At 38.5% G+C, this 27,898-nt stretch overlaps 1 protein-coding gene across 1 annotated transcript in view; it reads left to right on the plus strand.

Moving 5' to 3' along the window:
* STK39 (serine threonine kinase 39) overlaps positions 1 to 27,898 on the plus strand; it is a 431,767-nt gene that overhangs the window by 333,053 nt on the left and 70,816 nt on the right. Inside the window, exons 15-16 of the mRNA XM_006879325.1 lie at positions 15,377 to 15,429; positions 23,767 to 23,835. Coding sequence (XP_006879387.1) covers positions 15,377 to 15,429; positions 23,767 to 23,835 — 122 coding nt within the window. The remainder of the gene's footprint in view (positions 1 to 15,376; positions 15,430 to 23,766; positions 23,836 to 27,898) is intronic.

The following is a 27,898-nucleotide window of genomic DNA, read 5'->3' on the forward strand; positions in this document are numbered from 1 at the left end:
CAGTGCGATTGGCACAGGACAGAGCAGAGTTTAGGGCTGTTGTACATAGGGTCGCTATGAGTCGCAAGTGACTCGACGGCACATAACAACAACAACAACCCAAGAAGTAGAGGATTTGTTTACCCATTCTATATTATTAAAGCCATACTAAAGTGGTTAACCTGCTGGTTAACCTGATGTTGTCGCTGTGTACTCTTGAGTTGGAACTGACCCATAGCTGATCCTCCAACAGGTTTTCAGAGGCAGTAAAATTACACAGGAGGAGATTGCCCATCCTTCTCCAGTGGAGCAACTGGGAATTAAAACCACATACCTTTGTGTTGGCAGTGCAGTTCCTTACCACTAAGCCACCAGAGGTGATAGGTGCCCTTACATTGACTACAACTCAGAACAACCCAGTGAGCAGCAGTTTGCGCTCTTACCCTCTCGTGTGCCACTCTCTCAGTCTCCACCATGCTCAGGCCCTCTGTTGCCGTCACCATTCAATTCCATTTCATTGACGCTCTTTCTCTCGCTTGCTGACCCTTTACTTTGCCAAGTGTGATGTCTTTTTCCAAAAACAGGACCCTGCTGACCACATGCCCAGTAGCACATACATTTTTTTAAACACTGTGTCCCTTTTCTGTTATAAAGTCACAAACTTTTGGGCTCTCAGTTGAGCATGTGTCCCACTCCTTGGGCAGCTACAGAGCTTCTTTTTGAAGTCCAGACACTCTGCATCCCACTTCCTTTAGAAGTTAGCTAACCGGCTCTCTAGAGTGATGACACAGTCAACCAGCTCTACTTGCACAGCAGAATGCGCCTCTGCCTCATGTATGTTTTAACTGAAGTGAAAGATCTGTGTTTAATCAATACATAAGACTGTCAGGCCCTTTCAGAAATGTGGCAGAGAATTCAGTCATGAAATCCCCCACTGCAGCACTTGGCAAAGACACTTTTGGGGCATCAGGAATCAGTCAGTATAGACCATCTATTTCTTCAGGTCCTTTGAGTTGCCTTTGATGAGGTAAATCATCAGGAAACAATGAACTTCAGCTGTATTATTTCAGCTCCCAGCAGAAATGCTGTCACTCGGTCATGATTTAATGTTTGCCTTCAGCTCATGTGAGGGGGAAAAAAATTCATCACCAGTTTTTTTGCGACATATAGTTGGAGACATTCATATCAGCAAAGTGTCTAACTTTCCAACAGAATTGAAAACCTTACTTACTGTTCATAAATAGACTTCCGTTTTAAAAATTCTGGAAATTAATTAATATCGCAGAGGGGGAAAAGTCTGCCTTGCATATTTCTTTTTTATAAAGTAACGTTGCATATTTATTTTTTATAAAGAATTGTATCATGCAATATTTTCCAATTTTGTCCTTAGCTGCAAGCAGACAAAATTAAAGTCTGTATTCGATTGCAGTAACCAACATATTATGGATATAATAATATCTTTCTCCAGTTTTTCTTTTTCCTTGCTGTTTTCAGTAATCCAATGTGCAGTTACTTGGTTTAAATTTGAAACTAACACATTTTTCAAAGTTAAGCTAAATTAATAGTTGTCATGAAATATGATAAAAGATAATTTCCCACAATAATCAGAATTTTAACAGCTCCTTCTTTAAAGAAATGCATTTCCAGTGTCTTAAAACCTCAGATAAAAATGCTGCAGATGTTAGCGTGCATGGCTGATAGTCCTTTGATCAATGATAGCTTTCCCAAAGGGTTTTACATGCTTATTGGTTTTTAAATTAAAATCAACTCATTCATTAGGGAGCGCTGGTGGTGTAGTCCATAGATGTTGCACTGCTAACTTAAAGACTTCCTGTCTATAGTGGTTCAAATGCACCAGCGGCTCCTTGGAAGAAGATGGACAGTCTCCTCCCATTACAGCATACAGCCTCATAAATGTAATGGAAGGTCTTTGTGAGTTGAAACCAACTCAACAGAAATGAGTTTGAGCTCTGAAATATTCTTTTAAATTTATTGTTAGCTTAGTGTAAGTAATTTTACCGCCAACCCAAAGGCTTATGTTCGAATCCACTAGCAGCTCCGTGGGAGAAAGACGGGTAGTCGCCGCTTGCAATTTATTGCTTCAGAAAACCTACTAGAGGGTCAACTGTGAGTCAGTTCTGACTTGATAGTACGTAACAACAGCAGTAGTTTTAGGAGACCTGGTGGCATAATGTGTAATGCGTTGGGCTCTGACCAAGAGGCCTGCAGTTTGAATCCAGCAGAAATTCTACTGGAGAAAGATAGTCAAGTCTTGTCAGGGTTTATAGCCTTGGGAATCCAGGGGAAGGTTGCTAAGAGTTGAAACAGACTTGCAGACGGTGCTGAGATTCTTGTAGCTCTGGACTATGGCGAGGTGCAGGTTAAGGAGACAGGAGTGATGACTTTCCAGCTTTGTTCACATGACAGGTTGGTGGTGGCAGCTTCAAGGTCCAGGTTACTTTTATGATCCAGGCATCCATGACATCAAGGAAAACTGGGTGTACTTCAACACCCCCTCACTTCCTGCCTCTTGCACTGACTCCACCACTGTCCTCTCGGCCGCTGTGACTACCATTAGTCTCTGCAGCCACGGCCGGCAGCAGCAGCAGCAGCAGCAGCAATGAGGACAACATGAAGAGGACTCCCATCAGATTTTCATATGGTGTTTGTACAATGTCCAAAATAGTTAACGTCCTCTTTCATGGAACTGTTAAGGAGATGTAGTGATAACTGTGCCTATGTAAGTAACACTAGCCATCTCCCTATGTACTGTATCACTCTGCATCCATACACTTAACAGGAACACTGTCTAGAGCTCAAATGGAAATTTGCTGTATCTTTTGGAGGTATCTTTCCATTTTTGCCATAAAGCATGTAAGATGTTGACTTAGTCCCTGAGGAGGAGTCACAGAATAATGAAAATGGTTGAGCTCAAAGTTACTAACCTGAGAGTTGGTTGGCTGCACCACAGGCACCTTGGACAGAAGCTTCCAAAGGTCACAGCCTGAAAAACCCTGCAGAGTGCAGATCTGCGGTGCAACACTAGGTGTCACCGCACATCAGAATTTCTTCCCCAGCAACTGCATTTGGTAAAGGCCTGAAGTGGTGGAAACAGTTATGTTCTCAGCTGGTGTTTGAAAGGTTGGCCATCCAAGGCCAGTCAGAGTTGCTGCTAAAGAAAGACTTGGTGATCTATTTTGGAAAATTATCCATTGAAAGTTTCTGTGCACCTCAGTTCTGCTCTGACGTAGTTAGCATCAGCATGAGTTAGAATTGACTTTCCAGCAGCTGTTTGTTTTAATATGTTAATATTCTTAGAATAGAGGAGTGTGTCATGGGAACGTAATTCTGGGTTCCTTCTACTCTCAACACCAAGTTTACAGGTGCAGATTGTGTTCGTGAAGGCTGGCTGTCTTCTTATCTCACTGGATTTCAGTAAAGAAAGGATACCCTAACCTTCTAACAAATACATGGGCTTTCCCCCCCCTTCTGGATACAAGTAAGGCATAGCCTTTGACTAGACTGTAATATTTGTTTAGCTCCAACATTCATGCACATGAATCTAGGTTTTTATGTGGTTAGTTCATTTCCCTTCTCCCCTGTAGGTAAAAAATAAGTTCACAAAACATATTCACTGGACATCTACAAGCTGGAAAGTATAGTTTCAGGTGAAAATATAGTGCCTTAATGTTGACAGGAAGCAGAGCCTTACCCAGTAATGTGTGCACTCATGATTTACCACAACTAAGAAATAACACAATTGATTTTATGCTGCGCAGATAAAACATTATTAAAATTTTATGTATTAAGCTCTTTAGAAAATATTAGAAAATGTTACTCTTTAAAATTCTGGACAGAATGTGTATATGTATTTATGTGGCTGCATTTTCTAGTATGTTGAAATGTTTTATAATTTTATGTACTATTATGCACTGAAGGGGACTGGGAAACAGGACCAAATGAGTGTTTAGGCTGGAAGATGGGTAGGGAACAGGAGAAAAATGACAGTCTCCTCTACTAAACTGACTGAGTGAAATTTACAAGAGCTTTCTATCAAAGGAAAAGCTCTTTAACACAGTCTGGATTCCTTCCAAATGAAAACTACTTTGGTAGATGGTAAACAATGTAATTATATATGATAATGTTTTTGTATGCAGTCTCTTTACAGTCACTTCGGTGCTGAGCATCAGAAATGTTCATGAGGACTCCATGCAGAGCTCTAACTTAGGTGTCAGCTTGTGCTGCTCGGGCCTCAAACCTTCATGCAGGCTGCCTTACATCCCTGTTGCTGGAAAACCTGAAGACAACCAGCACGACAAGAATAAAACTTATTCAAGCTATATCAAAATACGTATTTGAAGGACATATTCAATATATATTAGCATGCTATTATATTTTAGAGGAGCTCTGGTGGCTTAGTGGTAAGGAGTTGTGCTGCCAACCCAAAGGCATGTGGTTCAAATCCACCAGCTACTCCATGGAAAAAAAATGGGCACTGAAAACCAGCTGGAGGGTCAGCTAAGTCATTTCTAACTAGACATTATATAACAACAATTATTTATTATATAGAAGTAATTTCTAAATTGTTAAAAGATTACTTCTAATGGCTCTGTCATAAGTTAGTTCTGACATAGAGGGACTACCTAATTTTTAAAGTTTTCATCATTAAGTTTATAAATGCATTCCTTATTTGTCTTTGAGGGTAAGAAACATCACATTAAAAATTTACAGATATATTTTGGTAAGTACAAAAGAAAGAACTTTTATTGCAAGTATGTGCGAAAGAACTCTGGTGGCCTAGTGGTGAGGAGTTGCACTGCCATCTTACAGGCATGCAGGTAGAATCCGAAAGATGCACTTCAGGAAGAAGTTGGGCCATCTTTTCCCGTGTGATGTATAGCCTCTGAAAATCCACTGGGGGGGGGGGTCAGCTATGAACTGGTCACAGATCAGCACATAACCTCAGTATCCTGTAGCACACATTACTAATGATAAGATGGGGGTGGGGGAGTGGTCTTAAATGAAGTTTATCCTAACCTGAATACATTGTAAACTTGGAACCTGTATGTATTATTATTATTTATAATGAAAGTGAACTTATACAAATACAGAGCTCCTACACATACCAGTCAGTCATTTATTTCTTTCCTTTCTCCTTTTGATTAAAGGGAACAGTATAACTTTATGATCCCCTTGATGTTCATCTTGATCTGTGATAGTGTATGGCTTGATATGTAGATTTCTAAACGTTACCCTGCCTGTTGTAGGCCTTTAACATGGTTCTGGATGTCTTAAAGTATAGTGCTTAAGCGGGTTTTTTTAAAAGAAAAGTCTCAAGAGTTTTTGGATGATGGGGTTTTGTTTTATAAAATAAAAAATAATTTACTCATACAAAGTCTTTTTGAGGGCTCGTGAAATGCTAGACCAAGAGTGGTGGCTGGGAAGATACATGATGTGGTTAGTGTTCTCATAAGCCCAGAATATATATTGCACGGCAGATGGAAAGACAGCAAATCAGGAGCCATCGTTGTTGAAGGCAGGCTTGAGGGCACAGCACTCTTGTGTGTAGAATTGGCTCTCAGCCTTTGTTTCTGCTTCCATATCCATCATATGTGAACTACACTCATATCTGTAGCATCACTTGCTGCATGTAGTGATTCTTACTGTGGGTGAGGGTGTAACTGCAGGGAAATCTTTCCTTTACTGGAGATTACATTTCTCTCTCCCCTGCCTGCAGTTTGAGAACTACTGATTGAAAATAAATAGCAATCACCTACGAGTCTCAAGTACCAGGTTTGAGTGTCATTTCTCCCATTAGTGACTTCTGGTGAAGGTCTGACACCTTGTTGGTGATCAGTAAGTATTTGTTGAGTAAATTAGCTAGATGTGTAATCATAAGCAAGCCATTAAATCTCTTTGGCTTCATTTTCTTTACCTGAGAAATAAGGTAAATGCATTAGGTGACCTTCAGGGCCCCTTCCAGTTATAAAATTGTATGGTTCTCTGAGAGAACCTTTACTTTAAAGGAACATTAATTTGATAAGACTGTGAAGAATGGATCAGAATAGGAGTCAAGAGTGGGAAAATACACCTTTCTCTGAATTACTCTAATAATTCTTGCTCAGTGACATTTTTAGAACCTATTTACATTGGTGGTTTGTGTGGTTTTTTTTTTTTCTTTCCCCCTTCTTGCTCTAGTTTTACATATGTCAGCTGTCTGATAAGATTGTAAACTCTTTAAGGACTAGAATCATGACTTTATTTTTTTTCTACTACTGTGCACTTCAAAATAGAAGGCATAATAATGCCTGATAGCAGAGCCAGGGAGTTCATACATTGTTTTCACACAGCTCATTTAATCTGTGAGGGAAACATTATTTTCCCCTTTTATTGCAGAAGAAACTGAAGGTCAGAGAGGTGAAGTAGCTTACTTGATGCCATTGCTGCTAAGTGGCTGGACTGCAAATTGAGCTTAGATGACCAGTCTCCACATGTGAGGTGGTGGTTCTTAAGGATGTCCAGTTAATTCCCTTAGACTTTGCTCGGGGAAAATCCAGGAATGAGTGTAATATCTGCCTGAGAGCATACATTGTCTTAGCTTACAGGGACCTGCATCCTTTTCTTCTTGATTCCTGTGTTTCCTGCCTCTGTGTTAGGTATTTCTTAACTAATGGTGGGATTGGCTTCATTTTTCATGTCTTGGTTCAGCAGTTTTCCTCCTGGGCTCTACATCAGTCTTATGAAGTGGTAGTGTTGGGTACCATGAAGTCAGTTCTAATTCATAGTGACAACCTACAACTCTCTTCCGATTTTGATAATTGTCATCTTTACAAAAGAACATCACTGGGTCATCTCCCTTTGAGTTGCTACGGAGATCCGAGCTGTCAATGTTTTGGTTAGCAGCTGAGTGCTTACCATGGTGCTGTCAAAGATTAGACACAAAATGGCAGTTTATCCAATCTTCTTTAGCAGTCTTAGAGTCAATCTGTATTATACATGTGTAATAATAACTGTGTATAGAAAGTATTATTTGTTCATTAAGTCGTTTAACCTGAAGTAGCAAAAGAAGTGAATGACTTCAGTTTCTTAAGGAAGAATAACCAATAGATCTTGGTAGTTGGCTGTAGAACCAAAAAAGAAATAAGGTAAAGCTCAGGTTAATTTATAGTTCATGCCTTTGAGTGACTGGCAGCATCACCATCTCCTATGATAGGAAGCAGAGAAAGAGTAGTGAATTTGAGAGGAAAAGGCTTTTGTTCCATTTCAGACATACAAGTTAAGTTTTCATTTCTGTCTAGGTATTGTATGAAAAGATTTGTTATAGGCAATTGGATAATGGATCTGTATCTCTAGGGCAGTACCTATGTTTCAGTTATGAATTTAGAATTAATCACCGAGAGAGAGAAAGAAAAGAGAAGATCACAGAGAATAGAGTAATTAACATAAAAGGGACAGGCAGACAGAACACATTTAAAACCAGTAGAAAAAGAGCAGGTAGGGAAGGGGACATATGAGAAGGAGATTGCACAGGATACAAGGGAGAACATTCCGTGAGAGCCACAGCGGGAAACCAGTTCGTTCAGCGCTTGCTGTCTGAGGATCACCTAGGCAAGGTGCTGAGGACAAGAGCAGTATGAATACTACAAGGTGTTTGCTCTTTTGGAACGGTGTGGTGGGTAAGACAAACATTAAAGTAGTAAGTATATAATTACATTTGTAGATGATGTAATACACAAAGTACAGAACTGGAAGCTAAAAGCTAAGTAGAGACTTAACCTCATCTGCAGGTCCAGAAAAATCCTCCCAATAAAAGTACCACCAAGCCTCAGAGCACAGATGATGTCGGAGAGATAATGTAGAGGGAATGTTTCAGACAGGCAGAATTTGGACTCTCCAAGATGCTGAAGCTGCAAGGAGCTCCCCGTGTTTGAGGATGAGAAAGGAGGTTAGGGTTACAACATGGTGAGTGGCACGAGCGTGAGAGAGATGAGAGTGGAATCAAACTAAGGGTTTTGAATTTTATGTTTAAGAATCAAAGAGCAGACAGGTAAGCAAAATGGAAAATACACACACACACACACACACACACACACACACACACACTGCCATATTACTCAACCATTGAAAAAAATGAAATCTTGACTTTGATATACCTTGATAACATTAAGCTGAGATATAAGGCAGCCACAGAAGAGCACATTTGTTCAATCCCATCTATATGAAATACCTAGCATAAACTAGTATGCAGCACTCTATACTGTTATTAATGGTTACTAGGGGCAAGTGGAGAGAGGAACAGAGAGACCTGGCTGCTTAGGGGCATCGAGCTTCTGTTAATTGTGGTTGCAGAATTTGGAAATTGATAATAATAATAGCTTAGCAACATAATAATGTCAACTAATGCCACTGACATATACATACAGGAAAATGGTTGAAATGCTCACAGTTTGGACATTTTCCCTCCAAAAAGGTTAAAAAATAAGAGATTTTAGAAAAGGGAATGGTATACTTATATTTGTATATAATAAGATTACCATATTTTTACATATAAATTATTCCCTAGTATTGATTTCCATATTACTTCTACATAAATAACTCACATAGTACTAACATTGGGGGCGGGGGAGGTTTCCACACTTAGAAAAAAATGTATAACCTTTACATTTTTACGTAAAATGTTGAGTTTTCCATACAGAGCTTAAGAGTGAGTATAGAGACCCAGGAGAGCTGTCTACAGATGTCAAGTGATGGATGGATGGTAATGCCTTAAATGAGAGTTGTGCATGTAAGAAGGAAATGGATAACATTTATTATATTCTGGTTTTACTTCAGATTTGCTGCTCAGAGACGGGTGTGGGTATATTCCTTAACTAGTCTAAGTCTCCGTTTCCTTGTCTGTAAAATAATAGGGGACATTAAATAGTGGACTATACTACGTGAAAGGCTTTGCACACAAAGTAAAATGTGTAAAGTACATACTGGCAGATCATACATGCTATTATTGTTCTCTCCATTATTCTACTGAGGAAGCAGACTACGAAAGGCCAAACAAGTCATGTGTGGATTTGAACCAACACCATCCCATGCACAGTTCATGTTATTTTGTTTTGCACTAAACTGCCTTTTAGTGTGAATGAAAAATGCCCTGCTAACTCTGTGGTAACTGTGGAACATTTTCCTGCTTAACCTACAGGAAAAGAACTTTGTGTTCAGTGTGAAGAGCAGGCCAGGGAGCAAAATAAAATAAAAATAATGTCTTGACTGATTCCTGGCTCAGCCTGTTTAAACGGTCTCATCATCCTTACATATAAGAAGAAAGCTGATGAATTGTGGGAATATTGTTGGAAACCTTGAACAAGACCAGCTTTACCTTGACTGGAATCTTGGGTGAAAGTAAGGTAGAAGAGCGATGCTAGTAACCAGTTTTGACCCATATGTGTCACAGTGGAACTGCACTCCATCGGATTTTGGAGGCTACTTTTACCATACCTTTCCTCTGAGGCACATTTAGATGGGTTTGAACTGCCAACCTTTTGGTCAGTAGTTGTGTGCTTACTCATTTGTGTCACCAGGAACTTCTTAGAAAAGGGCTAGTCTTCAAGAATGCCCATATTAGCTGGATGGAGACACTGATGTGCCATTCTTAAAAAAATAGGCTACCTGCTATTCTTGCAAAGATCCTGAGTCTTTCATAACTTTGAAGAAAGTACGAATTTGGCTCTCAATTCACTGGTTCTAGATTATTGCTGTTTGGCATTGTCAAGTCAGCAGTGACTCATAGTAACCCTGTGAACAATGGAGCCGAATCCTGCCCTCTCTCGTGCCATCCGCACCATCCCTGACACACTTGAGCCCATCGTTGCAGAAATTAAGTCAGCCCATCTCTTTTGAGGGTCTTTCTCTCTGCTGACCTTCCACTTTTCCCTTTGGAAAGCCTGGTGTCCCTTTCCAAAGACTGGTTTCTCCTGGCAGTGTGCCCGAAGTATGTGCATGAGATGATTCTTGTCTTAAAGGATTAGGCATTGCCAATTAGTACTTACCCTTTCTGATTTCCTTTGACAGTGAATATTTAGACTTGAAAGCTTTCTTTTTCTTTTCATTCTTTTTGTTGATCCTGTCTGGTTCTTATGATGCGTGTACCCATACAGTTTTTTGCTTGTATGCTCAATGTGGAGCTGAAGAATAAAGGTAGTCCTGAGTTAACATTTTGTGCTTTTGAGCCATGTGGAACTGTGGACACCATGAGATGGCCCTGACATGGTACATTAAGCACAGATAGGTGCTGTATCCTGTGAACTGTGTGCTTCACCTGTCCAAGCAATAGTGATCTCTAATATGAGAAAGGAGCACATGGTAAGCCATGTGCCTGTCATCATCATCCCATTAACCAGCTGCCTCTTCAGAGTGTCCACAGTGTGACTTTTCTGTGAGTTGAAAGAGCAAAAAGAAAAACCTTAAGCATGTCAATATACCTGATCCTCTTATGCTTTCAATGTCGCTAACAAACAAAACCATGAATTGTTACTAAACGGAAGTTATTTTAAATTATATATGTAACTTTTATAGGACTCTATTTAGTAGATTAAAAAAAAGAACATTGAACTCTTACTCTTTTTTTTTATTTTATTTTATTTTTTTTTAACTCTTACTCTTTTTGACAGCTTTCCAACTTTCTTTCTACTGCCTTCAGAAATAGGTTTATATGTTTAATAACCGTTGAGTTCTAGTTAGTATCAGACTTTACTAGTTAATGGTAAGAGATTTAGCCTGATTTAGTGTCAATATTTTAAAATAAATTTTAAATAATTAGAAATAATATTATATGCAATGTTAAATTTACATGTTTTCTGAAAAATCTGAATTCTTAAGACCCTGGGCTCAAATTCCTTCTGCCTGACCACATCTGGTTCATAGTTACCTTATTTAGACGGAGAATAAGCCTTCCATTGGTGCAGTCCCCACAATTCTGAACATAGCCCCTTTAATATCTCTGTGCTTACATAGTCTGGTGAGAGTATAAATCAGCACAGCTTAAATGTTGGGCTATTTGTCAATATTTTTCAAATTGCAAATGCATATGTCCTTTAAGCAAGCAATTAACTTCTAGAAATTTATTAAGGACTTATAAGTGGATGCATATACTCAACGTTATTTGCAGAGCTATATAAGAACAAATATATTCAGTGAAGCATTATTATGATAGCAGAATATTAGAACCACCTCTCATTAGATTAAAAAGCTAATCAAAACTCAGCCCTCACATAGACTCTGACCCATGACAGCCCTGTGTGTGTTAGAGAAGAGCTGTGCCCTAGAGGGTGTTGCTGTTGTTAGGTGCCGTCACGTCGAGCATGGCTCATAGTGACCCTGTGAACACATCTAAACCCAGTCCTTTATCTTGTGCCATCCTCACTATCTCCAACATTACTGCAGTCACTGTGTCAATCCATCTTCCTTTCTTTCACTGTCCCCCCCACCTTTCCAAGCATGATTTCCCTCTCTAAGAATAGCCTCTGCTAATAACATGCCCGGAGTATGTTAGATGAAGCTAGAGGATTTTATATGCATGGTTTTTCAGAAGTAGCCCTCCACTATTTTCTGAGGTGCCTCTGAAGGGACTGGCAGTTGAATGCATGAATTGTTTGTATCACTACAAGGGAGAGGCACTCTTCAGCATTTAAGGAACAGTTTTGTTGTGGAGTTTAAAAAAAAAAACCAAACGCATCCTAAACCCCACACCCTAATGTGTACAGCATAGCTGTAAAAAAGCATGAAACCTTTTTATGAATTGGTATAGTTGTTTTGTATCATTGAGTCAGAACTGATAACTGACCCTCCTGCAGGTTTTCTTTCAGAGGCAGCAAATCACGTGGAAGGAGAGGGCCCATCCATCTTTCTCCCTCAAAGTAGCTGATGGATTCAAACTATCTGCCTTTCTAAAATATATAATTTTTTTTTAAAAAAGATACTGTTTCAAATAATGGATATCATAAGCTACCATTTGTATTAACAGGCTCAAGGAAATTGGTGTATGTATTTGCTAGCCTGTGCATAAAGCATCTCTGGGAGAATAAACAAAAAGCTTGTAACATTGGCTGCTTCTGTGAAAGAAAGCAGGCAGCTAAGTGACAGGAGTGGGAGGACTAATAGTCACAGAAAACCTTTCTGTAACTGAGGGTATTTGAAATTGTGCCACTTATTTTAAATAAGGAAAGAAATACATTCCCTGCTTGGCACCTGTAGGCATTTGCATTTACAAGGCAATGTAAGCAAGTAACATGGGCTTTTGGCCCACAAAATGTTAGAGTTAAAATGGATTTTGCTGAGTTATTAAAAGGGCGTCTGAGCCTTGAAACTATTAACTCATCTTCAGCGTTTCTGTCAAACTGTACCAACTTTGTTTCAAACCTGAAGTCAGGCCCTTTTCAACTTCCCTGAAATCAGGAGTATCCTGTGCCATATCAATTAAAGTAAATGTACTTTCAATTAAAGGTGTTAAGTATGAGTCTGAAGAGATTAATTCTTTATAAAAGGATGACCTTCAGTAGTTAGATCCAATTAGGCACTTTTCCAACTATATTTCATCTCAATGGGACAAGTCTCCCGCTCACAATCAATCACTTTGCTCTTTCCAAAGGCGGATATTTTAGGTTCAGAGTCATAAATGAGTGACTTGACTAGGCAGCCCTCATAACTTGCATCACAGTTGACAGAGATGACAGAATTTGGGTATTACTTCTGTGCTATTAATATTGAGGACATCAGGATGTCATGATGGTTTTCTAGGTATGGTCTTTATACCACTCTCCTCATGGCCTCAGTAGAACAAATTAACTTAAGACACGATTAACCATAAGGAAGAGGAAAGGATCATTGGCATAAATTAGCATAGACTCGAGTTCCTTTTTTATTTTTTTTTTCTTCTTCCTTCATTCTGTTATTAAATATGCTATCAATTTTAGCTGCCCTCATGACCTTTTTTCCTAAAGCAGTGAATACCGGATGATCCTTTTTAGGATAACCAATGGAAATCTTCACGAATATTGTTCTCTCTTGAAAATGAGGTAGAGTGTATCTTTCTGTTTAATAATAGGTATTTCAATCATAATATTGTTGATTGGCCCTCTGCCACTCATTAATTCATGGACTTGGAAAAGCCATTCACCACACTTACCTAAATAAAACATGGAAAATAAATTATCCCCTCTTTGCACATACTAGAGGTTGGTTGTTACAATCATATACACACATTCACATCTTCTCCCAGAGTCAAGGCATATTTGAGTCAGGGGAACTATACTCAGAACTCCCTGGGTTTGAGAGGTTTTATTATACATCTTTTTACAACGTTGCTTATTGTTGTTAGCTGCCATCAAGTCAAGTAGGACTCATAGGACCCTATCAACAGCAGATCTAAACTCCGTTCACTCTTCCTGACGCACTAGTGCCCATTGCGGCAGTCATGGTGTCAGTCCACCTTGTCGAGCATCTTCCCCTCCTTTGCTGACCCTAGTGAAAAGCACTGAAAATGCCATGGGCTGCCAAAGGAACAAACAGGTATGTCGTGGAGAGGGTGCAGCCAGAGTGCTCTTTTGATGCAGGATGGGGAAGTTCGCCTCACATACTTTGGGCATGTTGCTAGGAGGGGTTATTTCTTAGAGAGGGACATGATGCATAGAAAGGTGGTTGGCAAAAATGTTACTAGGAGAGGTTATTCCATGGAGAGGAACATGAAGCTTAGAAGGCAGAGGATTGGTGAAGGAGAAGAAGACCCTTAACCAGGTGGATTGACACAATGACTGCAGCAAAGGCTCTATTGTGTCAGAAAATGTGAGGATGGCACAGGATAGGACAAGGTTTAGATCTGTTGTTCATAGGGTAGCTATGGGTCATAATAGACTGGACAGCACCTAACAACAACATTGTACATCTTGTCACTATTAATCTACACTAAATACAGTGTTACAGCACATAGATTGTTAATGTTCTGATTCTAAAACATTTACTAGCAGATAATAAAAGGCAGTAATAATGGAAGCCAACCCCAAAATAGGTATTTCATTTATGTCAGAATCCACTTTCAACAGTGTTGACAGAAATAGAACTCAGACGTTAAGTTGGAAACTACCTGTGTAATTATATTAAGAGTGGATTGGGGACTTATAAGGGCCCTTGAGATTGTTCCAAGAACTCCATGAGGTCAGAATTATTTTCATGGTGGTTAACTAATTTTCTTTTCACTTATTTCACAAATGTGCAGTGAAAGTCATCTGATTGCATGATATATGATATTGTAGCAGATTGAAAGCAGAAGCAAATTTAAAATCTATCTTAAGCCAGATTTTATAAAAATTAAAACAGATGCTCTCTTTTTCCATTTTAGGAAGGCTTTCTTTTCCCTAATTAAACAATCTATTTTTATTAAAAAATTTAAATCTTTTAAAAAATGAAAACAAAGCATTCTTTATACTGATTTTTGTTTTGTTTTGGAAAATCAAGTTCTTTTTTAACTTGTAATAGATTAATGTAATTTTCTTTTTTTTAAAAAAAAATCAAATAGTGGTAGTTACAAGTCCACATGAACCAAACATTTTAGGAATGCTTAAGAATGTAAACGGTTCCCAAAACAAACATATTGAGAACTGCTAAAAAAGGCAGCACTGTGATGGTATACTCTCTATGCTGCTGTTCTAAAGGCTTCACCTCTTCAGGGGTTGAAATGTACCAGTGGCCTCAAGGAAGAAAGATGAGAAGTCTCCACCTGTACTGCTTCAGAAACCCAATGTATATTCATACATATGTGTGTGTATTCATGTTTCTCATGTAGCCCTTTTATATTTTAGTAAACTTATGGTATATTCTGTAGTTTCACATTCAGTAATCTCCCTGTATTTTGATTTTTAAAAAATTACATATACATGCTTTATCATGGAGGGTTTACTCATAATTTAATGTATAGTTGCTTTCATGATGTTTCAACATGTCAGCTTCTCTAATTACTACAGTTTTAAAAAAATATTTGATAAAGTACTGTTTTCCCAAGGAAATATGAAAAATGCATGGAATAGTAATAATTTTAGACTACAGGCTTGACTTTGTAACTATAAAATTATATTTAAGGCTATCAGTTTTGTGCAGATAGTATAAAATGAACATTTTATTTGGCAAATTTTGTGCTACAACCACATTTGCATAAGGTGAGATCAATCAGTCAAGGAAATCTCTTCCATTATTATTGTCATAACTCTCTCTTCCAGTTCCGGAAGTATTTGGATGCAACCCAAAACTGTAAAATAGTATCTACATATCAGTAGCATTTTATAAAAGTTGGAATACATTCAGTTTGAATAAGCTCTGCATCATTAGATTTTAACGTGCTATATGTAATTTATTTCAGAAACTCCAGAAAGGAACTTAATGACATACGATTTGAGTTTACTCCAGGAAGAGGTAAGCTTTAATTGAAATTATTATTTTATTGCCACTAAGAGCATTTTAGAAATTGATGACTAGCATGTGGTTATAATTAATTTGCTGTTTAAAAGTGCTTTTCTGAAAAATGAAGGAAGGGGAGAGAGGGAGAAAAGTCGGGAGGAAAGGAAGGATTTTCAGTGATTTTAAGTATTATATAAACTGAACCCCTATTCATTACATGAATCCCAGAGCATAAGCTGTACTGTGTGTGGGTGCGCGCGTGCATGCATGCATGTATGTACATGTATGTGTATTAGCTCAACCATGAAGATAAGTCCTAGACCAGTGATACAGGGCCTAAAGGAAATGATTACCTAAAGGTAATGAGAAGCATACAGCAGGTATGATGAGGTTCGAACAATAAACGCTATATCCTACAGAATGGTAATCCTGGAGAACGGTAAGTGCTTGTCTCTGTTCAGAGTATAGGAAGCCTATACTGAGTGTTAATGATCTCCATTTGCTGCAGGCCTCACTGCTGACTTGCCAGGAATAACACCAATCTTAAAGATGCATACAAGTATCGTATTTTAAATAGTTATAACTACTTAAACACTAACCTGGTTCTTTACACTGTCTCATGGAACCCTGTAGTACTTCTTTTATCCTTTAGCAACAATTCAGAACCTAGCACATCAAAGAATCCCATATAATGTTGATAAACCAATGGATAAAACTATCACAAACAGCCTGTGGTTGTACTAAGACTAGTTGTAAATTTATTTTTTTTACTATTTTCACTGTTTAGGTTATAACTAAAATAACAGAGAAGAATCAAATATTAATGCAAAAACTGTAAACCTTGTCCATATCCTGTGACTTCAGATTTTTATGTATGTGAAAGCAACTTCCATGTCCACACTGAATACTTCTAGAAAATACATTAATTTCCTATGTTAAATTTAGTGATGAATGGAAGCTAATAACATTCTGCATTTTAAAATTTTATTTGTGGAAGTGTCAAATAAATTTCAATTTGATTTAAAAAAATGATGTTGGCTAAACTTTTGGAAATTCTAAACTAGAAGAATTTCTAGTTTAATATTTGGCCAGTCAGTACATTACTTGACTTTCTTGGTATCATCAGCTATGAGAAAATGCAAACTCAGATGCCTAGTGGAGGAAAGAAACAAATGAAACAATTGCCATCAAGTTAATTCTGATGCCCTGGACATGTTGTTAGGAGAGGCGAGTCCTTGGAAAAAGACATCATGGTTGGAAAGCTAGAAGGTCAGCAAAAGAGAAGATCCTTAACAAAATGGGTTAACACAGTGACTTGTAGCAATGAGTTCGAGTAAATCAGAGCCAATGAAGGTGGCACAGGATAAAGTTCCGATCCATTGTTTGTAGGATTACTGTGAGTCATGGTCAACTTGACAACATCTAATAAGAAGCAACATTATTAAAAAGGTTAGAACCTACCCGTAGGGATTTCAAGGCTAGAATTTTTAGGAATCAGACCACATCATTCTCTTGCTAAGTAGTACTTAACTTACCATCCATCCTCCTTGAAAGCCAGAGATTCCTGTCTAAATATAGTCATGTGTGGTTTTTTTTTCTTGGTTTGTTTTTTAAATTGTTTTTATATTACTCAGATTTATTTACAAAGTTTGAATACATTGTTGTCCACCAAAGATCCTTCCCATTTCCTTCATCCCACCCACCCATCAAATTGTGCAACCTTATGATTAACACCCTATTCCCCCATCCTTACTCATCTATTTCCAACCTTCCCCCCTACCTTGAATTTTCAAGAATTTTCACAAAGGAAGGTACTCAAATGGCCAACAGACATATAAAGAAATGCTCCACATCACTGGCAATAAGGGAGATGCAAATCAAAACCACAATGAGATACCATCTCACTCCAGTAGCAGTGTCAAAGTTTGACAGGACAAAAAAAAAATAAAATAAAATAAAAAATTAAAAAAAAAGTTTGACAGGACAACAAGTAATAAATGTTGGAGAGGATGTGGTGAGATAGGAACTCTTTTACAATGTTAGTGGAATTGTGCAATGATACAACCCCCCTGGAAGGAAGTTTGGCACTTCCTCATAAAGCTGCACATAGAAATTTCATATGACCTAGTTGTTCCATTGCTTGGAGTATACCCCAGGAAATTGAGAACTGAGGCTCAAACGGAAACTTGTAAACCAATGTTCATAGCAGCATTATTCACCATTGCAAGAACATGAAGACAGCCAGCTATCCAACCACAAACGAATGGGTTGAGAAGTTGTGGTACATTTCAATACTCAGCATACAGGCACAATCATTTTGTAAATTATTACCTAACTTGGGAGGGACTGGTGAGCATTTTGCTGAGAGAACTAACTCAATCCCATAAGGACAAATACTGTATAAAACTATTATTGTAGAATGAGTTGTTCTGTTTTTTTAAATATCAGCCAACCTGTTTCTGTTCTTGGACAAATGTTCTTGGCCATAGACTCATGAGTCCTTGATCTCTAGTTTCTGCACACACAAAGATTTAGTGTTCCCAAGTATATTTGTATGGAGAGAGAATACAGCCCTGCCACAATCCCTTCTCAATTTTAAGCCATGCCTTGTTTGCCTGCTCCATTAACACAACAGCCTCCTGGTCCAGGTCCAGGTTCCTCATGAGCGCAATTAAGTCAATTGGAATCCTGTCAACTCTTGGGGCCTTATTTTTTGCTCATTGCCTTCAATAAGGCTTCCTCTTCCTCCTTCATTACCATTGTCTTCTGTTCATATAGTACTTCCTGATATATTTCAGTGTTAATCAGTTCTTTCTGGTACAGTGACTCTGTGTATTCCCTCCATCTTCTTTTGATGGTTTCTGGATCATTCAGTATATTGCCCATGGTATCTTTCAATAGTGAGACACAAGGTTTAAATTTGTTAAGTTTTCTCTGCTTGAGAAATGCAGAGCAAGTTCTTCCCTTGCACATTCCATTATAATACTTTGCTTTGTTCTCCCAGACTGCTCCTTGAAATCTTCTGTTCAACTCTTTTACTTCATGAGCATGTTTTCCTTTTGTTTGCACTCCAGTGAAATTTTTAGAATATCTTCTGACATCCATTTCTATTTTTTTTCTCTTTCTCTTCTGTTTTGTAATGACCTTTTGCTTTCTTCATGAATGATATCTTTGATATCAACCCACAGCTCATCTGGTCTTCAATCATTGATGTTCAATGCCTCACAAATATCTGAGAGGCTGGACTCTATGAAGAGGAGTTTGACATCAGGATTGGAGGGGAGACTTATCAATAACCTGCATTAGGAAGATGACTCAACCTTTCTTGCTGAAAGAGGAGGACTTGAAGCACTTGTTGCAGAAGATCGAGGAATGCAGCCTTCAGTATGTATTGTGTCTCAAAGAAAACAAAGATTCTTACTGCTAGACCGATAGGCAACATGGATGGATGGAGAGGAGATGGAAACTGCCAAAAACTTTATCTTGCTTGGATTCACAGATATCACCCTTGGTTCCAGCATTCAGGGAATAAGGAGATACACTGCACTGGGAAAATCTGCAGTTAAGGACCCCTCCAGATTACTGAGGAGTAATGATATCAGTTTGAAGACTAAAGTTCATCTGATTTAGGGCATGGAATTTCCAATTACTTGCTGTGCATCTGAGAGCTGGACAGTGAATAAGATTGGCAGAAGAATTGACGCCTTTGAGCTGTGGTTTTGGAGAAGAGCACTGAACATCCCATGGATGGCTAGGCGAACAAACAGATTTGTCTTGGAGAGGGTGCAGCTGGGTGCTCTTTGGAGGCAAGACTAATCAGGCTTTGCCTCACATATCTTAGGCATGTTCCTTTGAAAAGGACATGATGCTGAGAAGGGCGGAGGGTCAGCAGAGGAGACAAAGACCCTTGACCAAGTGGATTGACACAGTGACTGCCATAATGGGCTCTTGTCTGTCAGGAAGTGTGAGGATGGCACAGCATAGAACAGGGTTCGATTTTTTGTTCATAGCATCCCTATGAGTCATACTCAACTCATTAGCACCTAATAACATATAACAGCAACGGTATATTTGTTGTGAGCTCTGGTGGCCTAGTGTCAAGAAGGTGTACTAGAATCCCAAAAACATGTGGTTCGAGTCCACCAGTTACTCTGTGGGAAAAAGATGGGCAGTCTCCTCTTGTACAATGAACTGCCTTCAAAAATTTGCCACAGGGTCAGCTATTGGTCAGTTCTGATTTGATGATACACAACAACAGCAGTATAATTGTAGGAAGAGAGCTTTGGAAGCCTAGTGGTGAGGAGCTATGCTACAATCCCAAAGGCATGCAGTTTGAACCCACCAGTTACTCTGTGGGAGAAAGCTGGGCAGTCTTCTCCCATGTGATTTGCTGCCTCTGATAACCCATTGGAGGGTCAGCCATGGGCCAGTTCTGACTCACCAGCATACAGCAGCAATAACAGTATCTTTGTAGGGAGCTCTGGTCGCTTAGTGGTAAGACATTGTGCTGCCAACACAAAGGTAATGTGATTCAAATCCACAGCAGCTCCATGGGAGAAAGATGGCCATCTCCTCCTGCGTGATTTACTGCCTCTGAAAACAGCCTGGAGGATCAGCTTGGGGTCAATTCTGACTCAGCAGTGCACAACAGTATGTTTGGAGGGTGCTTTGGTAACCTGGTGGTAAGGAGCTGCACTACCAACCCAAAGGCATGTGGTCCTAACCCACCAGCTGCTCTGGGAGAGGAGCTTCCGCAGTCTCCTCCCACGTGATATGTTGTGTACTGTCAAATATGTGTGCTGTTTACTGCCTCTGAAAACCCAGTGGAGGGTCAGCTATGAACTGGTCTCAACTTGGCAGTATCTAACAGTGTATTTGTAGGAAGCTCTGGTGGCCTACTAGGTAAGGAGCTACACTGGATAATCTCCTGTGCAATTTCAGCTTCTGAAAACCTGCATACAGGAGGTCAGCTATGAGAGGAGGCTCCACAGCATGTAACAGTAGTATATTTGTATTAAAATATTATAGAAAGTCTGCTTTACCAAGAAAGGTACACAAGAAGGACCCTAAGAAGTTTGCTAATTGATCTTCTATTATGAAGACCTTCATCTTTTGACATGAAAGTTTGTGTCTGAAATTGACCAAAGCCAGTTACAGTTATTCAGAATCTATGCTTTGTCACAATGCTATGACAAAATTTAGCAATTGTATTAGAAATATTTCAGGTATAGTAAGTTGGAAGAACAGATATTTATTTTAAGGTTTTCCATCTGAATGTTTAAAATTGACAATGGCAATAAAACTCGATGGCAGTTGACAAGGTTTTAACAAAAAAAAAAAAGGGAAAAAAATGAATTTTCCAGGTGGGGATTCATGTGGCTAAGATGACCCGAACAACATTGCTGGGCTGTTGTGGTTGTTCTGCCAGCCTCATTTGCCATTGTTAGATTAAAGGCCCCTGCTTTTGTTCCATTGGTTGGCTTCCCGGTGAGATCACCAGCCTTCACTCGGCAGCTGTGCACTGACTGGTTAATAGCAGATGCCCTGTGTATGTCACCATCCCTCTGTGACCACTGATGCTGCCTATTTCAGTCATCCATCATCCACAGTAAATACACACATGCACACCACATATACAAATATTTGCGTAGTAGATGCACCCTATGGCATAATATGCATAGTAATAGTGTACATCATCATAAGTCCTTTATTTTTATCGTAGTGTTACATGCTCTAAAAATTGGACATTAATGTATGATTTTAAACTTGTTTTGACATCAGGAATGTTAAGCATCTTAAAGAAAAACAAAGGACGTTAAAGAGATAGTTACCTCCAAGTATCAGTTCTAAATGACTACTGATAACGGACTTATATTAATACAAAATGGCTACTTAATGATAACGTACGTGACCATGGAAATGTTCTCATTTTGGTGATCCATTTGCCATTGTAATATGACTCATCTGGCTTCTAAAAGTACTGAACATAGTCAGAAATACTATATACTTCAGTTGTTTGGGAGTGTCAGTTGCAAACCCTCAATTTGATGGTGTTTGATTATTCCATTTTCAACTATCTCCTGTGATAATTTTCAATGATCTCCTCCTCCTGGCAGCCAGGTGGGTAAGGAGTTGCACTGCCAACCCAAAGACATTTGGTTCAAGTCCACCAGTTGTTGCTCAGGAGTAAGAAGAACATGCTCTTCCCATGTGATGTACAGCCTCTGAAAACCTTCTGGAGGGTCAGCTATGAGTTAGTTCTGACTCGATGGCACATAATAACTTAAGTGTAAGATTGTGTTGATATGTGCAAGATAGTGATAACACATTTAAATGCTTTAAAAATGAGTAGTCGATAAAAATATAAAGGCTACCTACTCTGTGTCAGGTGGCTAGGTAGGCACTTTTGTTTAACATCTGTTCCTGTGATTTGAGTGGCATTCAAGAAGATGGAGATAGTGACGCTGAATGTTCTTTGAGATGTTATAAAGAGCAGTCACATTCTGGGGAGCTCTGGTGGCCTAGTGGCAAGAAGGTGCACTGCAATCCCTGAGGTACATGGTTTGAATCCACCAGATGCTCTGCTGGAGAAGGAAGGGCAATCTCCTCCAGTACCAGTCAGATTTGATTTAATGGTACACAACACAAAAAATAATACATTTAAAAAAACAAAACAAAACAAAAAACCAGTCACATTCTGAAGAGTCTTTCATCGAGGTATTGACTTTGGTACTATGCTATAGGATCATATTACCACTAAGATATTTTAAAAATATTAATTTTAAAAATGTTTCTCAAACTTCTAGCAATACAGTATTCCAGATAAAATCAAATTGTATGGAATTGCATAGCTTTGGGGTACATTTCAATTTATCAGCTTCCCTTTACAAGGTCTTCTAAAAGATGTCTCAGTGTTCTCATGCTCATTCATAACCTTGCATAGCTTAGTAGCATTCCTCTTTCTTTCCTACTTTATAGTATTAGTATTCTTCTTTATAATAAAATTGAATCAGTAAAATGACAGACTATCACAATTTCTCTGGAAGTGATACAGTTGGTCCTCGGGCATTTATTGAAAATTAAGAAATTGAAGCATATGAATAGAAGAAAAAGCATGCACAAGGGTTTAAAGTACAATTTAGATGACCTTTGGATGATGTGTCACCCTCACAGATACCACTTATGGGGTGGTTGTTGTGTCAGTCACTGGGTTAAGTCCTTCGCAGTCCAAGAATTAGGAACAATAATTGTGTATCCCCTGAGCACACACAGAGATTCTCACGTATATGTATTGCACACTTAACAGAGTGTCTGAGGCACACCTTAGACAAGGAAACCTGTCTGTGTTGAAGGAGCCCTTTGGTATGATGAACCTCTATTCCATTGGATGCTAGTTTGCCTCAGCAGCTCACTGACTCTAGAAGAAACTGATGTCAGACTTTCATCTGAGTCATGCAGGGTATTTCATTTGCATTCTGTTCTGCTTTGCTTTTGTTCAGTTATAGTTCTCTATACTCACAAGAATATCAAAAGACCATGGGGAGCAAGCCAGTTCCATTGTTAAAGCACAGAGGTTTGTGATGGTTCTTTGGGGTCCATTTCAATTTATCAACTTCCCTTTACAAAGTCTTCTAAAAGATGTCTCAGTGTTCTCATGCTCATTCATAACCTTTCAATTAAGTCATTTCAGCGGTATTCACTTGCCACTGCCTGTTCATTCCAGTCTTTATGAGATTGCTAACTCCTGTCACTTATCATTGAGAAACTACATTACTTCTATTCAACCACATTTTCTAAGATAATGAATCTGTTGCTATCAAATGATCAATGTCATGTTAAAGGAGTTTCTTAACAGCATAGGTTTAAATAGCTCATTTTAATAGCCCACCAAGCTCATAGAATATTTGTTGCAGTATAAGGTGTATCAAGTGCTACCCATTCAACCTTTGGCATAAACTCTGATAGTGATGGAATAGGTTTGAAGATGGCTAGAATTAACCTTGGCAAGAAAGAAAAGTCATGTCCTAGGGAAACGGTTAAAGAAAGAAAAAACAACCAACTTTTATAAGTGCATTTGCAGGTTAATTCATATGACAACCAAAGGGCAAAGGCTTCTTCGTTTATCAAAAATGAGAAGAAAAAAAAACCCATTTGTGCAAATTCTGCTGAATAAATAGCAAAATTAAAATTGTGCATGGCCAATTATTTTTTCCACCTGATAGACCCTGAATTGTTGAATTAAAACACATGTGGATGATTTTAGCAAATGAAAAAATATATCTTTTACATTGCACTGGGTTGTTGGGTTTTATTTTATGGTTACTAATACATATTCATTTCACATTTGGACAGATACGGCAGATGGCGTTTCTCAGGAGCTCTTCTCTGCTGGCTTGGTCGATGGTCATGATGTAGTTATAGGTAAATCATCTTTTAGTATGCAATATCATCTTGTTGATTTATCAAATGGAAATGCATTTAGAAACAGAAATTTTCATAACGGAATACATCACCTTATGGGTTTTGAAAAATTTACCCCCCCCAATCCTTTTAATCGTAAAAAAGAAGTCCACTTAAGAATCACATTTAATTTTCCATTTGATAAAGTTTTTCCTTTTTATTTAGGTATGTCTCATTTATCTCACCATCATTTATTTGGTGGGGAATTCAACTATGGCACCTGTGGCTGCAAGCCCCAAAGTCCATGACATAGAGAAAGATAAGATGTGTTAAGTTCCACATGCAGAATTATCGGAACCTCAAGAGGTCCTTTCTTAGAGTGTCTTATTCTTTCTATGAACTCAGCCTTAATAAATACAGATACTTGTTTTCCTAGCTCACTCATCTCCCTCTAAAGTTTGAGACCTGTGAACACAGTGCAGCTGGCATAGGGAGGGGGGGCATCTGACCCTAACTAACTCTGAAAAGGGGAAGAATACTCTTCTGCAATGTCAGCAGCACAAAATACTATCTTTGAACTCTGCCCTACTCTCCATCTGCCTCCACCATGATCTGTCTTTCTAACTAATACCAGCCCTTCTTCCCAAAGCTCTTGCTGCTCTGATACTGGTACCACTTACTGTTGCAATAACTACATAGATCTCAAAGATAATATGTGTGATTATGGGATTTATTAATGAAATAACAGGTTACAATTCAGGCCAGGGCTCTGGCATGCGCCTTAGACCTCCGAAATGCTACAGAGTTCTTTCATGCCCTCTTTCCGCACTCTGCCTAAGGCAAGCCTAAATAAAGTTGGGTCTTTGAGGCTGCAGATCCAGTGTCTCACACCAGGCTGCATCTCCACCACATCTGCTTCCACCAGAACTGCTGCCCCAGGATCATGCTGCACTTTTTGCTGCTGCTTTCTTGATAACAGTGAGAGTCCTGTACCCTAACCTGCTCAGTTTAGGTCTGGCAGGATGGCAGAAATGACCATTCCCCTTGTTAATGATCTACACACATTATTTGCAAACCCCCACATGAAAGGTGCTGTTTATTTTATTTCCATTATGAGCAGACTGTCCAGTCTCCTTTGTGTGGCCTGAGACACCTCCCATTTATTTAATCCTGTCCAACCATATGGTGAATATCAAATTGAAAGGCTCCAGAAGTCATATTGAGCAATATACATGATAGTACAGGGCCCTAAAGATCATTCACTCCAGTTCTTTGATTGGAGAGGACTCAGAGTACTCCAGAGGCTCAGTGGTTTGTCTGGCTTTATGAGGTTGGGTTGTAGCAGAAACAGAACCATAAATATAGGCCATAAATCTTTCTGCCAGCTTTAAAATCAACATGGAGAGAAGGAACCTGCTATATGTGAACATATTGAAAGGAACAAGAAATGCTTCTGACAGGGGCAGCAGAGAGGTTCTAAAAGGCAGTTGAAAATCATCTAAGAGAATGTGTTCTAGAGCTTCTCAGAATAAAGCACCACACCTCAGCATCTTCTGAGTTTATAAAGACTTTTTTCATGCATTCTACTACTGGATATGCATAATGATTCCCCTAGTAATGAAGACTAGTTAACATTATGTCATAATGTTAATTATAGCTATGATATATTAATGACACTGTTACAGTATCATTCTCATAATAAGAAGAATGTATATTATTATAATATTTCAAAATAGGCACACCTAAATCAATGTTGAAATTAACAAACTCCCTATGAATGACACATTATAATTTAAAAACTCCTCACTTGTTTGTAATAAATTCTTTTTCAATAGTGCTGAAGGATGTGACTGCAAGGGCCACTTAAAGAGATATGCACACATTTAAACATAATGTGTTTCCAGAAATTCTGTAATGTTATTGTTATAACGTGAATTATTTCAGTAAGAGTAACTAGGTTTATAGTAGAAGATTAAGAGTCTGACAAGTCATTTATACATGAATAATGTCTTAAGTGCAATGATACAGAGATATATTTGTAAGTAAGAAAAATGAGTTCTGCTTCTTATTAATTAATATGTAGCATATATACTTTGATTTTACAAGGAAGTTGATTTCCAAGTGGGGAGTATGTTTGCATTTCCCCTGTGAATCATCAAATATTCTTAAAGATTCTTTCTAACTTGCCTTTAAAAAGTTGTGCGATCTTATGGCCAGCTAGGTCATTACCAAAGTTTTTTCATCTTATGTGAAGGAAGGATAGACAGAAAGAAGGTCCATTCAACTTTATTGTCTACATCAAGTTTCCCCTCAGTATTTATTTTAAGCTTTCTGAAGAGGGTAAATATTCTTATCCTTATTAGACAAAAAAAAACCCACACCGGTGAAATAAAGAGAAATGTTAATAGCTAGATAGCTCAGCATATATTTTCCTTAAAAAACATTGTGGCCCATGTAGTAAACAGCTAGAATTAAAAGTTAAGTCATTAGTAGAGTGGAAATAATCATTTTTTAAACACCAGTAAAAAGTGTTAAGATCAAATAATGCTTTGATTTGAGCTGATCATGGCAGGTGGCCGAGAGTGTGGAGAATGAGAATCCTGTGAAGATGCTGGGCCACACCTTGGGCTGACCATGGTCTTGCCTCATGCCTCAGGCCATATTTAGTGTACTTATTTTTTCTCCTTAGCCCAGTTGAATCTAAACTTTAGATTGTTTGTTTGTTTGTTTGTTTGTTTTGGTCACTGAATTCTTCTAAACAAGAAATTAAGTTATAGTTAATATACAACTTGTTGACTACATTTTAAACATACTTGCTAATCAGAAAGTTCTGTTTTCCTGTGCCTTGATGATTACCCTTTAAAAATGTCTTATGTTGCCTTGCTTTTTGCTTTTGAGAGCGTCAGTATTAAGATGTGTAGCATGGTGGAGTAAGACCATGCGTGTGAGCACCCATCTTTAGGAAGCAGAACTGACAGTGAGTGGTTCACATGCACATCACACAGAAGCATTTACAAATAGCCTTATCCTATTTCCTGTCATCAACACGTGGATTTTATGAGATAGAGACAGAAAGTTGTTTTAAACTACTTTGGACAGAATATTGGCATCAAAAGACCTGTCAGTGTCACTTGAAATTGGTTCTTGTGACTTGAAGCCCAGAGCTCATCCCTGACCCTGACAGTGTATACAATTTGTCCAGTATCTTCAGTCTTGAGAAGTAAATTTAGATTATTTTTTCAGATTTATTTTTTATTTTTTATTGGTTTGCATACAAAATTCATATATATTATAGTGAGTGAACTTAGTCCCATAAGGACAAATACTGCATGAGACTTTTGTTGTTAAAATAGGATAGCTAGTTAGGTATAAAAGTCCAAAGGGGGAAGGGAGGAAAGATGAGGGCCTGAGGGTAGAGAGGGGGAGAAACTATGGAGTCTAGATAATTTTTAATGATGGTTGTTCTCATGTCTTCTCGAAAAGGTTTGCCCTTGTTTTCCCTCTTCAGTAGATGTTGTTTTATGTTGTAAGGATTGACCACATGACAAACAGATAAAGTGTTTGATTCTGTTCTTTCTAAACAGTCCAGCTATTGTCTGTACTCTCCCTTTTTATCTAGCCATGGTCCATCAACATTCAAATGTATTTCTATTTTTTTATCTTCTAAAGCCCTCTCTTGACCACACTTCTCGTTATAGCCTTCTCTCTCTGATGCCTCACAACGATACCAGCTATGTTTATTGAAAGAATAAAGATATCCTGCCACAATCTCTGATCCTACTCGAATCAGCATGAGAGTGGGAGTATAGTTTCATTCAAACTGTTATTTTCAGATGTGTATCATGAAAAGTCGGATGGAATGCCACATGTCAAGGCAGGTGTGGCTGGAGGGTAGTGAGCAAGGGAGTTGGGTACAAGGCGTGAGTAAAAAAGCGCCTGTTCTCTTTCTAAATCTAGTTACTAATTCTTGGTCCTCGTCTTACTGAACTTCTTACCAGCACTTTGGGCAGTTGGCCTTGTCTTCCCCTGTGATAACTTACTTCTGTTGCCTTTAAGGATTCTTCATTTTGCTTCTCCTTCCTTC

This window comes from Elephantulus edwardii, unplaced genomic scaffold (assembly GCF_000299155.1).
Source record: "Elephantulus edwardii isolate Elephantulus edwardi_28Jun2011 unplaced genomic scaffold, EleEdw1.0 scaffold00003, whole genome shotgun sequence".
NCBI classification, from domain to species: domain Eukaryota; kingdom Metazoa; phylum Chordata; class Mammalia; order Macroscelidea; family Macroscelididae; genus Elephantulus; species Elephantulus edwardii.